The sequence below is a fragment of the Anguilla anguilla genome, chromosome 5 (genome assembly GCF_013347855.1).
Source record: "Anguilla anguilla isolate fAngAng1 chromosome 5, fAngAng1.pri, whole genome shotgun sequence".
In the NCBI taxonomy this organism is placed as follows: domain Eukaryota; kingdom Metazoa; phylum Chordata; class Actinopteri; order Anguilliformes; family Anguillidae; genus Anguilla; species Anguilla anguilla.
Genome location: NC_049205.1, coordinates 38,443,477 through 38,457,486, shown reverse-complemented (window position 1 = coordinate 38,457,486; position 14,010 = coordinate 38,443,477). Strand labels below are relative to the sequence as shown.

The window sequence follows — 14,010 nt, the reverse complement described above, 5'->3', positions numbered from 1 at the left end:
TATCCAGAGAATAAATGATTCTCTGAAACCAAATTTCTGTAGTGTTGCAAAAATAAATTTCCAACTGACTTTGTCAAAAGCTTTTTTCTCCATCCAATGAAGCAATTGTTGTTTTGTTTAGTCAAATTCATTTAATTAAATATTCCACGCATATTTTTTGATGAAAGTCGGTTTGGTCAGGATTGATTATTATTGGGATAATGGTTTGTATTGTTGTGGCTAGGGCCTTGCTAATTATTTTTACATCTGTGTTTATAAGTGAGAGGAATCAATAGCTGAAGGGTAACGTTGGGTCTTTGTCAGTCTTAAGTAGTCCTGAGATGGAGGCTGTGTTCACATGAGATGGAATTTTAGAGTTGCTTTTATTTCCACTGTCATTCTGATGAATAATAGGAAGATGATTTCCCTGAAATGTTTAAAGAATTCCCAGCATAGAGGAAAATGTCTAAAATATATCAGTATACAGCTTATTTCCAGTGTTTTTCACAAATATGTTCAGAATCTTCTGCCAGTTTTTCCCAACTTAATTATGAGAAATTTGGTCACATAACTACAAAAAGACAATAAACACCAGGTTTTATTATGTTTGGAAATATCAGTGAATGCAGCTACACAGAGAAGGAAAAGTTTTTAGGTAGCCAGCAGTAGTGGTAGGTGGGTTTTTCGTAAAGGTTCAAGACACCTTGTACCACTGTGCTTACTTGCTGCACAGAAATAAGTGCCACTGTCTTCAGCATTTAACGTTGAGATAAACAAAGAGCCTTTCTTATCTCCATTTCCTGTCAAATTAAATTTTCTTACATACTTTTCATCTTGGTTGACATTGTTGTAATTAAGGAAACCAACAAGCTCTAATGACTGTTTTCCTTTAACTTGCTGGTACCAATACATTCTGTTATAGTTGCTATCATCATGTTGGCAGGTGAGCTGGACATGATCACTGAGTTTTCCAAAGAGAGAAGATGGAGACTGCTGTACGGTGATGGCTCCTGAAGACCCTGCGCAAGAGAGGAGATTGATTATAAAGGAAAGTGTAACATGAAAACAATGTCCAATGGATCATTTTAATAAATATAATAATATAATGTGCAGGTAAAATCTTTAATTGAAGCAATGTGTTCTTACCTAACAGAGAAATTATGCAGGCAGTACATAATGGTAGATAGCAGACCACGTCCATCTTCAAAAGTCTTGGGTGTTCTGATGGATTATCATAGAAAGCACTGTTCCTGTGTTTCAGAACATGAGCAGACTCTAGCGGAGTCACTCTCTTCCCAGCTCATATCAGATCTGTTATGAGTAACTGAATATAACAGTGAATATAATATCTCAGATATGGAGGTTTTATAAATCTTACGAGTAATAGTTCCCTCTACTGGTCGGACATCTCCGTGCATGACTGTAAGCTGCTGTCAGAAAGCAGATCTCAGCTGACTCTCAGACATCCTCAGACTTTAACATGGAATGAATCTTTCTCTAAAAATGCCTGGATTAAATGAAACATGACAGTAACAGTGAAAACATGTGTACAGATGTGTATTGATGGCCTCGTTGTGAAAATGGTAATGTGTACTATAAATTGGGACCTACCTATCTTTAAAAAAAGTGAATTTTAGGTTTTCAACTGATGGTACAAATACGTATGAACAGCTTCGGTCTTCATATCTACGGAATGTTTTCTTCTCTGGCATTCTGTTTATGTTTCACTTCGGGAGTTGTACATGAAATGGCATTACTATGACAGAAACTCTATGCTCTCCTTCAGGTCAAACCACTGATTTTCAGAAGGTTCAAAACTGCACATGTTAGTGTGGTCAGTTCACCGTTACTTGGTTGATTTTGAGGCATTCTTGAGATCATTGTCTTACAGGCCAGTTTTTGCGGGGGATCCAATCCAGTTCCAATCAAAAGTTCAACATTGAACATTATTTCCCATTTTGGACTTTTTTTAAATCAAAGGTGTCAGTATTTTTTAAGGAAAATAACTGTTTTTTCAGTCTTCAAAACAGCTGGGTCAAATAAAATATTTCAGCTAGTTGCAATATATTAATACCAAAAACAATTTTGTCAGTTAACACTAAAATGAGAATGTTTTCAAATCTATCGGCTTATTCTAATCATCTGGTGTTTTGTTGCAGGAGGAGGGACAGAATTGCCTGCTGTGGGACTTGCTGCACAGAAATAAACACCTGTGTCTGACTCCTCAGCCTGACTGATAGTGAGGGTGATACTCTCTGTCTTCGGTCTGGTGCTGGTAAATCTATCACTGATGTTCTCTCCCCTCTCTGGATTATTCATGTAGACAGAAAGCATGACGAGCTGTAGCCCTGTAGTGCTCTGCTGGCGGTACCAGTACATGTAGCTATCAGAGCTGCTCTGATTGCACTGGAGCTCCACAGAGGAGCCCAGGGTCACAACCGTCTGTGAGGGCCACTGAGAGACCTTCTGTTGAGACTGACACTGGACACCTGTGGATATAAATAGGAACCAGCTTCACTTGATAAATAGACTCAAATATCAAACAAATAAGATTAAAATAAAATATAAATGAAATTACAATTCAGTAATTTCACATCCCAATATTCCCTGACAGTTTAACTATACAGATGAATGTTGTCACTGCATTTTAAAGCATATTCAGAAGCCTGTAATAAATTACCAATGGAGACACTTACTGGCCAGACTTGAAAGTAACAACAGCAAAAGTTCAGGCTCCATTCTTCGAGCACTGAGAGGCAGACACAAGGTCACTCTTTTTAAAGAGGAGAAACAGAACTACAGTTTACTACCCACTTCCTGTCTGGCTGTGCATGAATGAACGTTGAATCTATGTATATAGCCTGCCAGGTCACATAATAGAGGCAGGAACTCTGGTGTTTCTCAAGACCAGACTTTATAAGGTGTTAGATAATATCTAGTCTGTTAGTAATCAGATCGCTAGGTACAATATAGTCCGTAAAATGGCAAGCATTGTTGGGTTGAATGGCCTGTTCTCATTATTATGTTATGTTATGTTATGTTACGTTAAAATTTATTTTTTGGTTTAAACCATGTCTGGAAGAGCCTCTAAATATATTCTCTATGAATTAAGATTCCAAAGTAGAGAAGGCATGTATCAAACTGTGGTGTTCATGTAAAAATGAGGGCTGAGTTTAAGAACCATTGCGCTATGCAACTGCACAGAGAAAGTCTGCATCTGAAGGCCTGGTAATGTCATTTGTGAATTTATCACTGGATAGTGGGCAGACTTTCTGTCTCTCAGAGAAAGAAAAGTTACCAGGTAGGTTCAATCGGCAGTGATGAAGTTGGAGGGTTTTTGTAAGGGTTCCGGACCCCTTGCACCGCTGTGCTTACTGCACAGAAATATGTGCCTCTGTCTTCAGCACTCAGCTGTGAGATAAGCAAAGAACCTCTCTTATTTCCATTCCCTGTCAAATTAAACTTTCCTTTATACTTTTCATCTTGGGTTACTTCAGCATGAGCAAGGAATCCGACCAGCTCTAAAGACTGTTTTCCTTTAGCTTGCTGATACCAGAACATTCTGTAATAATTGCTATCATCATGTTGGCAGGTGAGCAGGACATCATCACTGAGTTTTCCAAAGAGAGAAGATGGGAACTGTTTTACAGTGATGGCTCTTGAGAACCCTGCACAAAAGGGGAGATTGTTTCAAACGAAGAGCTAAACACATTTTATAAGTGTAACAAATAATTACATTAACATTATTTATTATATATTAAAGTATAATACAAGCAGCCAAGATATTTGATCTTTATACTTACCTAACAGAGACATTGTGTAGACATGGAGTATAAAGCACACTCTCTCCATCTTACAAAAGTTCTGGGGGTTCATATTTATCACATCATAGAGAAGAATGTTCTTGCATTCAGAACATGAGCAAACCGAGCAGACTGGCACTCTTTAAACTCTCAGCTCATCTCATCTCTCTTTTGAGCCCTGTGGTCACACACATGCCATTTGTGCCCTCATGTTGCTAGTAATGGCTCCCCCTATTGGTAGGCCTTCTCCCTGCATGACCTTTTGTTTACAGGAGAGGCAATGCTGCCTGAGTTGCTGCACAGAAGCACACAGCACTGTCTGAATTGGCTAACGGAAAGAAATAGCAATAAACATCATTCACATATCAATCAACTTTTGTATTCTACCACATGATGAACAACATTTACACATATACATACAACCACTTTTATGTATAATATATTGGCAGTATTATCAGCACAACACAGCCCAATGATAAAAACCTACAGTTAGAGGAAGTGGCTTTGACTTGTAAAAACATTTATGGCTTTATTGTGGTCCCTTGTCTCAAATACTTGTCTTTGGTAATGCATGTCAGCGTGCAAGGAGGAAAGGCTATTCCATGTGCAGGTTCATTCATAACATATAGACACTGACACCAGCTAGAAAACCATATTTCACTTTATGCTGATTCTTCAAGTCAATCCCTAGAATGACACTGAGAATGCAGACAGGTTTTGCAGCTGCAGCAGTGGTTAATGTATTTTGACAGCCTTAAAGAGAGCTTTTACCACTGTGCATACTAGCTGCACAGAAATACATGCCGCTGTCCTCAGCTTTTAAGCCTGAGATAAGCAAAGAGCCACTTTCCTGTGCATTCCCTGAGAGGTTAAACTTTCCTTCATATTCTTTGTCCTGGTTGACATTTTTAAAAAGAGAAAACCAACAAGCTCCAAGTGCTGCTGTCCTTTCACTTGCCGGTACCAGAACATGTACTGATAGCTGCTGTCATCGTGTTTGCAGGTGAGGAGGGTTGTTTTGTGCAGACTTCCGAAGAGAGAAGCTGGAAATTGCTGCACATTGATCGCTGCTGTGAACTCTGCAAAAGAGGAACGAGAGCCTTACTGACGAACCGTCGAATTGAGTCGTTACTACTTTACTCTGGAAAGAGAGTTAACAGTTAGAAACAAAAGTAAGAACAAACATTTAAATACAATCCATGTTCCATCAATGTAGAATGTATTTAAATGAAATCCCTCATGTAGCTCTTACGCATTAAACAAACAGTGAGTAGGTAGCGCACTCTGTCCATCTTCAATTGCCTGGTCCTGAGATGAACAACGTCAGTAATGGTTTTATATAGCACTGATTGAATAGAAGAGGATTATGTGAGTATTAACTCACTACCTATCTAAACTGTAAGAGTGTATGGGACAGACCACTCCTCTGCAAGCCTGTCTCTATTGGTTGAACACCCTCAAAGAAAGAACAATGACTCTTTATAGGCGGTATTTGTCCTTACATGGAATATTTAAACAAAAAACAGTAAGGGGTAATCTCTGCAGTCTGAAGGAGCCAAGCTTCTGTCTTTTAAGGATCCTTAATGAAAAATGACATAACCCGTCAGATTATAAAACGAGGTGGGGATTATTACACGCAGACATGTAGACAAAACCACTTCCTAAATGATTTTTTCATAATGTATAGTATGATCAAAAGCACAAAATATGACTGAATTTTTATCCTAACAAAAGTTATTACTTAGATCTCAATGAGAAAGAGGTTTGTAGTTGTGTGTAGCAGTGGCTATGGGAGAAAGATGTGATTAAAGACACTTCGCACCGCAGTGAAAACTAGCAGCAAAGAAATATGTACCACTGTCTTCAGCATCTGACTCAGAGTCAACTAAAAAGCACTCAGTTACCCTCTGCTCTCTCCTTGTAGTTTTTAGACAGGAGAGTCCACATGGTTCACCACTGTGGTGAAGCTGCACAGTAGTACAGTGCGGAGTCTTCAGGCTGAACTCCGGTAATCATGAGTTCTGTTTTCGGCACACTTTTCCTGGACACTGTAAACCTGTCAGGGATCCCATCACTCTTCTCTGTTACTTCCTCAGAGTTCATAGTGTAGAAGAGAAATTGGAGAGGTCCGTTGTTCTTCTGTTGATACCAGTACATGTATGTATGAGAGGTGCTCTGGGTGCAGTTCATGACAGCAGACTGCCCTGGTTTCAGCATTAGAACACTGGGGCTCTGGATGACTTCAACACCAGACTGACTCACTGCACCTGTCAGGAGTAGAGATTAAATTCAGGCTTTAGATAATTAAAACATGAGCATTCTCTGTTTAAGAAAACATTCAAATTAAAAGTATACATTTTCATGTAATATAAACATAATCGAGAAGCTCCAAAATTTGTTGAATTTAATCAAATAAAATTCAATAGGTTTGTATAATTAGTTTCATTTTCTGTCTTTTATTTACTAACACCTACTTGGCATAAGTAAAGCAAACCACTGAAAGAACACAACATAGTACATTTTCTCTTTGAAGAATAGACTGGTTTTCATGATGAATTTCCTACCCTGCAAGTTAAATCCTCCTCACCCCCTCCTCCCTGGTCTCTGATGACATCACAACCGGTAGAGTTGCTATTCACACTATTGCTATTTCTATCATTAACATAATAATTATTTGCTCTACAAGGTCTGACCCCTTACCTATATTTGTCTGAACAAATCAAAAGACTCTCAACAGTGAAACACAGTATCTTCCAACCAGCGAATCACTGATAGCAAACAGCAACTTAACCCATGTGTGGTCTCATGAAACTCACAGTGCCATCACCAGTTTACACCCCTCCTTTGATAATCTCTTTGGATTTCACTGCTGTTCACCACATAACACGTCTATTATCCACATGCAGTGTGAGGCCAGTCTGAAGTGATTCATTACATGTGGACCATACAGATTCCCAAACAGATCTTAGAAATGGTGCAAATGATTCAGTGACTGTAAGACATTCACAACAGAACAGAAAAAATTCTTAGACAGGTGTTTGCAGCCGTGGTTAGGTAGGAGGGTTTTTGAGAGGATAAAAGACATCCTCCATCACTGTGGATACTAGCTGCACAGAAATAAGTGCCACTGTCCTCAGCATTCATGTTTGATATATTTAGAACTCCTTTGCTTTCTGCATTCCCAGACAAAATAAACTTTTCCTTGTACTCTTTATCCTGGTTGACATCGTTTAAAAATAGAAATCCAACAAGTTCTAATGCCTGTTGTCCATTCAGTTGCTGGTACCAGTACATTCTGTTATAGCTCTTGTCATCATGTTGGCAGGTGAGCTCCATGTCATCTCCAAGTTTTACAAACTGAGCAACTGGAAACTGCTGCACATTGACGGCTCCTGTTAACTCTGCATAAGGGAGAGGAAAACATTACTGAGGACCACTGAAAGAGAGAATGCAATTAAATAATCATAAATAAACTATGCATTTCAATGTACACAATCTATATTCCAGTGATGAAAGCATATACTAATAAAACCATGATGACGCTCTTACGAAATAGACATAACAGACAGCTAGGCAGTAGATGAAAGTCTTTGCTCATTTCTAATATCCTGGTGCTGAAACTAATAGTACAAGTGGTGTCCGTCTCTCAGCTCACGTAGAAGTGAGCAGAACAGATATTTTCTGCAGTAATATCGGTCTGAAGGTTCCTTATTGAGCCACATGGTAATATGTGAAGAATGTCTCCCTCTGCAGGCAGTATCTGTCCTTACATGGCTTGTTATAAATACAAGGACTACTCCTTCAGAAATAAAAAGCGCACAAGGGCTTTAACCTTGCACGATTCAGACTGTTTCTCAGTTTAATTTCCTTTTGTCTCTCACAAAGTATACCTTCCTAATATTACAATCACTTAGCAGAGTTCATACCCACAGCGGCATACAGAAGTGAAGACCATCAGTGTAACACACTGGAATGCAAAAATGCGGCATCACATCTCTGGCTCCTACTTGTACAACATGGTGGCTTCAAAATGCTTTTCACCAAGCCCATGGAGAGTCAGTGGGTGATGTCACAGTGAGTTGGTCCATATTTTTTACAGTCTGTGATTTGGACACAGCATAAGTAAAATAGGCAAGTAGAAGGAGTGCACAATATGGAAATTATGGGGCTCAGAGTATAGCACTACCAAATATAGAGCTCCCCATCAAAATATACTTCTTTAAACTTATTTTAAAACTCATGTAACAATCATTATGTTTCATTTGAAAAGCATTTGGTGGAAATGTGGTTTTTTGTTTGTTTTTTTTGGGCAAAACCACTGTAAATAAATATTTTGGGTATATTTTGCCCCATATGAAGCATATGCAGTGCCAAATCATAGAAATAGCAGCGAGCATGTCCACAGTGCTTTGAAACAAACACCAAATTGTCCCAAATCAATCAGCTAAACTGCTCAAAGTTGGCAATGAATGCAATAAAATTTTATTTCTTTATTTATTTACCCTTTGTTTTACCAGCAGTGTCCCATTGAGATTAATATCTCAAAGGTGTCCTGGCCAGGGGGTAGCATGCAATAGGCTACATACAATAAATAAGACAGGACAAGTTTAACAACAGTTTTGCACACACACACACACACACACACACACACAAAAATGTTTCGGACTAACTGTAGGCACACAGCCTTGAAGCTGGTCGTGTTTCATGTATGACGAAACAAGGCTCAAAATGTTTCATATAGGCTAAGACAAAATTAAAATGTTTCATATAAGACTCTCGTCGTGGTTACAACCAGACACTAAGGAATATTTTTCATCAGTCATTCGAAAATATAGATCGATCGCATCTACCATTGCGAGAGGATCCAGTTTGTGGTAGGTTTTTACACTTTGAAATTATTATGACCGATTACTTTTGTTGTCACACACTGCACTCAGGTTTCTATGGCGTCAATTTAATGCCATAAATCAGCGCGAGTAGATATTCACTCCGCGAATTTAAAAAAAGCAGGCACGCACGCGCAGATATTCACTGCGCGAGTAAAACAAGCAGCCACGAGGGTAGATATTCACTGCGCGAGCACAAAACCACTTTCACCTGCGCAAATTTCAACACCGCGAGTAAAACAATGAGCCGCGCGCGAGCTAGTTCTACTCGCTCGCAAAATTTTTCTCCTCGCTCGCGAAGAGCCACTTTCTCCTCGCGCGGAGTAGAATCTTCCACTGTCTATTCGTGCACTGTGCCCAATGTATAGTTCTTTACAGTTCATTACAAGTGTTCATTAACATCTTCATTAACATCATTAACAATGATTCTTATATGCTGCAGACTGAAAACAGCCCTGGTTTGCTAGGTATGTTTAATTTGTATATTATATTAAGTATGAATTTATACATTTGTCAATAAAAACAATTGTCCACACACACGCACACATGCACAAATGCAAGCACACACACGCACAGACAAGGTACTCTTCATTTGCAGAACGACTTCAACACAAATGCGCCAGAAACTGTTTGATTTTGCAGGTGAGGGAAATAACGTACAGTATTACCACAAAACAGTATTTTTCGCATTTTTAAATTGTGTGAAGTTAATACAAAAGTGGAGCAGGACAGAGTACTCAGCTAACCTACTGATAAACATTCCCTCAGACAAGTTGGATTTTAATAATTTCCCTGCACATAGATGATTTGCTGGATAAATCAATGTGCTGCAGCAGGTTGACCTAGAACACTGATCTTTCTGGTCTGGTAAATGTGTGGAGTGCAGGTAAACCTTTAAGTTCTATACAATAAAGGCTTTTTCCTGTTCTGCATTAATGTTGGTAGACATTCTAGGGGACTGTTTTGGAACAAATTGTTTCAGACAGCCGGTACAGACTGCTTCTCCCCAGTCTGAACAGCTTGTAGCAGCAGTCCTGCCACACGCAAAAACATACTGCGGATTACCACCAGTTGGTGAGGTGGCGAATTAAGAGGGAGGGGGAAAAGCTCTGTTGCATATAAATAACAACCTGCTCCGTAGGCGTGCTACTGTTCTGTTGGACGACTGCACCAGTCATAGTGCTTCTTCTGACAGCACCATTTTAGAAGTCAGGACTTCCCACAGCACAGGAGCAAACAACGCCTGCTTCCGTCTTTCTGGACATCACCCTTATGCCATTCCCGTCACCGGCTAACTAAAAGCGAGGTCAACATGGCAACCAGGTGGGGAATATGCGGCGCCGGGAAGATCAGCCACGACTTCACCGTGGCTCTGAAGACGCTTCCGGCTGAAAATCATAAGGTATGGAATCCCACTGCTGCCACAGGTGACACGATAAGTAATGCCTATCGCCACAAGATGTACAGTTAAGACAGAATTCCTGTTCTGAATCCGAAGTTCCTTAAGACAGAAGTATCAACTGAAGTTCCCCAAATTTCTGGTTTTCTTTCTAGCTCTCCCTATCACTTCCTCCTCTTCCAGATTGTGGCTGTGGCTGCCCGCATTCTACAGAACGCGGAGGAATTCGCCAAAAAGCACAACATCCCTAAAGCGTACGGGAGCTACGAGGAGCTGGCAAAGGACCCGGAGATAGGTAGGTAGGTGGGCGAGCGGCCCGCGGCGAACGGTCCGCGAGACCGGAGGCGGTTAACGAAGCGAGGCCGACCGTCGGTCCGTCTGTCTGAAACCGAGCCTCCCGTGTTCCCGCAGACGTGGTCTACCTGGGCGTTCTGCACACGCAGCACCTGCGGGTCGGCCTGCTCTTCCTCCGCGCCGGGAGAAACGTGCTGTGCGAGAAGCCCTTCGCCATGAACTCCCGGGAGGTGAAGCAACTCATCGCCAGCGCCAGAGAGAACAACGTTTTCCTGATGGAGGTACACTGAGCAGTGTGAAGCTAGCGACAGTAAGGACTTTCGCGCGGGTCTGAAAACTTTAAAATAAAAGTCCGACGATAAAACCACTGTTACGTTCAGCAAAATGAAATTAATTAAGGAAAAACCGGACTGCAATTGTCCTAAAATACGAACTATTCGTTTTCTATGTGTACAATATTAAAACAACTTCGATTTTAAACACAGACATTGTAAAACTAATCACAACACTAATATTAATTACAAACAAACCTGTCTTCCTTTTTTCTATTTTTCCCCCTACATTTTTAACAATGACAATCCAAAATTTTAAATGGAGAATAATAGATAAAATACACCCATTACTTTTAATTATTATTGCAATATCCAATACATTACATCAGTACATAAGTTTAACTGAATGGTAAGGAAAATGCGTTACTTCAACATTCTGTGCTACCTTGTAACATCAACTATGCAACTAAAAAAAAAAATATATATATATAAAAATGTGGCTGGATATTTCACTAGAATGGCAAGGAGAATAGGACAGTATTGACACTTGTTTGTAAAGGTGACAACATCACACACAGAATATCATGGCTGGGGTATAAGCATGCAGTACATAGGGCGGATTTCAATCAATTAAATCCCAATTGCTTTCCGATAGCATGACATATATAATGCGCTGCTGCCTCCCCTGGACATGTTGTCTAAATGATATGGGGGTGTTTTGAATACCTTGGACCCTCCACTCTTCAGATATGGTGTCACTTATATCAAATAAGCGTCATAGAAAATGTGGCTGGGGTTTGAATATGCAGTACATATGCGAGTCACAGAGGAGGTAGTTCCTGCAAGGCTGTGTAAAGCCAAAGGAATTCTGCATTTTAGAATCATGAGCAATTTAAATTCCGGTGTAGTGGTTTCTCTCATTTAACTTGCAATTGGATGATACATTTTACATGCATGGACTTCCCTGACCCACTTATACATATTTGAATAAGGGAAACCTGTTTTCGTACAGCAGAGTTATTTGCTTTGGTTCCAGGCACAGAGACAGGCCGCTAATTATGTTCTTGCTGCTGCAGGGCAGACAGCCTTGTCTGACAGACGGTATCTCCTCCTGCAGGGCATTTGGTCGCGGTGCTTTCCCGTTCACGTTGAGGTGTGCCGCTTGCTGGCCGAGGACACGGTGGGCGAGGTGAAGATGGTGAAGGCCTACTTCGGCTCTCCCCAGCTCCACATACCCCGATCGGTGGAGAAGGAGCTGGGAGGGGGGGCCCTGCTGGACATTGGGGTCTACTGCCTGCAGTTTGTGCTGATGGTGTACAGGGGCGAGAGGCCGGAGTCCGTACACGCCACCGGCGTCCGTTTGGAAACCGGTACTGACTCACAGAACGGACAGATTGCCCAAACGGCATTACATTCTACATACCGTAGTTACAATCCTAATTTAGTGTCGGCTAATTGTCGACAACCACATTCATAAAAGATGCACCCTTTCGAAATGCTGTTACACGCTGATGGTAAATACAAGAGTCAGAGATTAACCTTGAAAAAGATGTCACAACTAAATGTGTTGCAGATCCAGTCTTCCTAAAACAACAATATAGATTTAGCATTTTGAGGTTCAGAAGGTTAACACACATCAAATCATCATTTCTTTGTTATCTGTTTCCACCTTTTTTTTAACTTGTTTTCTGGTTTTGCAGGAGTCGACGAATCCATGGTGGTTGTTTTAAAATTTTCCCGGAACAGAATGGCCATCTGTGGCTTTTCTATCGCTGTAGCCATGCCCAATGACGCAACCATCTGTGGCACCAAAGGAACGATTACGGTAAGGTGATATAGGACCAGTTTCACAGACACAGAGTAAGGCTAGTTCTGGACTAAACTGAGTTTTGTATAGAGTCTCTTTTCAAAATTGAATTTAGTCTAGGATTAGACTTAATCTGTCTGTGAAACTGGCCCATAATGTTTTAATCGCTTAATATTAAATAAGAACTATATTCTTTCAAAGATAAGATGTAACCAAAAATACTTCTCAGAGAACAGAAAGTTAAGACACAATGTTTACATAAACTAACATCAGTATTTACTGTGATGCTTTTATAACCATCATGCATTTGTATTCCATTGGGAAAGAAACGTCTATTCCATTTTCTTTCAGTCATTTGTTGATGGTGTTTCTCAGTTTGATCTGTGTCCATCACTTAAGACTGCACGGCCAGCAGGCCTAATGCTGGTCTGATGGCTGTTGTAGGTGCCCTTTCCCATGTGGTGCCCAACCCGCCTGGTGGTGAATGGGCAGGAGTCACAGTACCCGCTTCCGGAACCGTCTATGCCCCTGCATTACACCAACAGCACTGGACTGCGCTACGAGGCAGAGGAAGTGAGGCAGTGCCTTCTCAAAGGTGCAGTAGCCCGGCAGAACATTTCAAAAGCAGAGCGCAGGGCCTAGGTTGAAGTTTTTATCAAAGTAAGCATGCCATCACGATGACTTACGGTATACTGTTGCTTTTTCGATATTTTTTAAAGAAAACGAATTGCTCTTTAGAAAATGCAGTTATTTGAAGGGATATATGCTGATAAGCATTTAATGACAACATTTCACTGTTTTTAAGCTTTCTTAAAAGCAAACTTCCTATTAAAAATGGCCTGTCATGGTGCTGCCAAAATTGAATGACTTGCTAAACAAAGTCATTTTTGAGATCGCAGACAGAAGGGCCTAACACTACATTCGGATCTCTTCCCTAGGGCTTAAAGAGAGCTCTCAGATGTCACTGGAGGAGTCATCCCTCTTGACTGAGATCATGGACGAAGCCAGGCGTCAGGTCGGGGTGGTGTTCCCCCAAGATGGCGAGTGACCCCCTCTCCACGCCTCAGTGGCTCCTGTGCCGTAAAGAGAGGTCCTGACTTGGGACAGCGACACAGCCGAACTCCACTGCCTCACCCAGGAAGCCCCTGACTGCTCTGTAAAGCACAATTCAGCAAACGTCATCCGCTGTTAAATCTGAAACTGAAGGCTCAGCCCTGAAAGCTCAATAAAGAGTCATGATCATGAAGTGTGCAGCTGAGAGGCTTAATTGTATCCCATAAAGGCTTCTATGATTTTGTGAAATACATAATTGGGTAAAGGGAGTTAAACAAACAGGCATGTGCCCCGACACACACAATCAAACTCAAACTGCGGCGTAGGTGCCAGCATGGCTGTCTGTTCTGCACAGACAATGAAAACATTTTCTGTGATGAGCTCTGCAGTTGTGTCAAAGAAGCGTAGAATAATGCAGCTGAATTGGCAGGAGCTGCTGGAAACAAGGCTCTTGTTTTATGTGCTGTCTAACTGTATAATCTAGCCAGGTGATGCCAGTGAGAGCTGATTGGATGAG

The 14,010-nt window shown here is 40.9% G+C and overlaps 1 protein-coding gene and 2 long non-coding RNA genes across 3 annotated transcripts; 1 reads left to right on the top strand and 2 right to left on the bottom strand.

Annotated features, from left to right (window-relative positions):
* Positions 1-559: 559 nt before the first annotated feature.
* Positions 560-1,351, bottom strand: LOC118227429. Its single transcript, XR_004765278.1, has 2 exons — positions 1,126-1,351; positions 560-998 (listed from the first exon to the last, which is right to left on the bottom strand). It is a non-coding gene; the product is annotated as an uncharacterized LOC118227429 (long non-coding RNA).
* A 311-nt stretch (positions 1,352-1,662) lies between these two features.
* Positions 1,663-6,234, bottom strand: LOC118227427. The gene is made up of 4 exons (XR_004765276.1): positions 5,687-6,234; positions 3,783-4,861; positions 2,676-3,647; positions 1,663-2,468 (listed from the first exon to the last, which is right to left on the bottom strand). It is a non-coding gene; the product is annotated as an uncharacterized LOC118227427 (long non-coding RNA).
* A 3,507-nt stretch (positions 6,235-9,741) lies between these two features.
* LOC118227424 (trans-1,2-dihydrobenzene-1,2-diol dehydrogenase-like) lies at positions 9,742-13,686 on the top strand. Its single transcript, XM_035417858.1, has 7 exons — positions 9,742-10,070; positions 10,251-10,362; positions 10,479-10,642; positions 11,751-12,003; positions 12,334-12,458; positions 12,885-13,035; positions 13,379-13,686. The coding sequence occupies exons 1-7, from the start codon at positions 9,981-9,983 to the stop codon at positions 13,486-13,488; spliced, it is 1,005 nt and encodes a 334-aa protein (XP_035273749.1). The 5' UTR covers positions 9,742-9,980; the 3' UTR covers positions 13,489-13,686.
* The last annotated feature ends 324 nt before the right edge of the window (positions 13,687-14,010 follow it).

What these genes read in the sequence shown, in the direction of transcription:
- LOC118227424 (XM_035417858.1), top strand. Translation starts at nt 9,981, where the DNA reads ATGGCAACCAGGTGGGGAATATGCGGCGCCGGGAAGATCAGCCACGAC. An exon ending in GGCAAAGGACCCGGAGATAG is followed by an intron (nt 10,363 to 10,478) that starts GTAGGTAGGTGG and finishes GTGTTCCCGCAG; the next exon opens with ACGTGGTCTACCTGGGCGTT. An exon ending in ACAACGTTTTCCTGATGGAG is followed by an intron (nt 10,643 to 11,750) that starts GTACACTGAGCA and finishes CTCCTCCTGCAG; the next exon opens with GGCATTTGGTCGCGGTGCTT.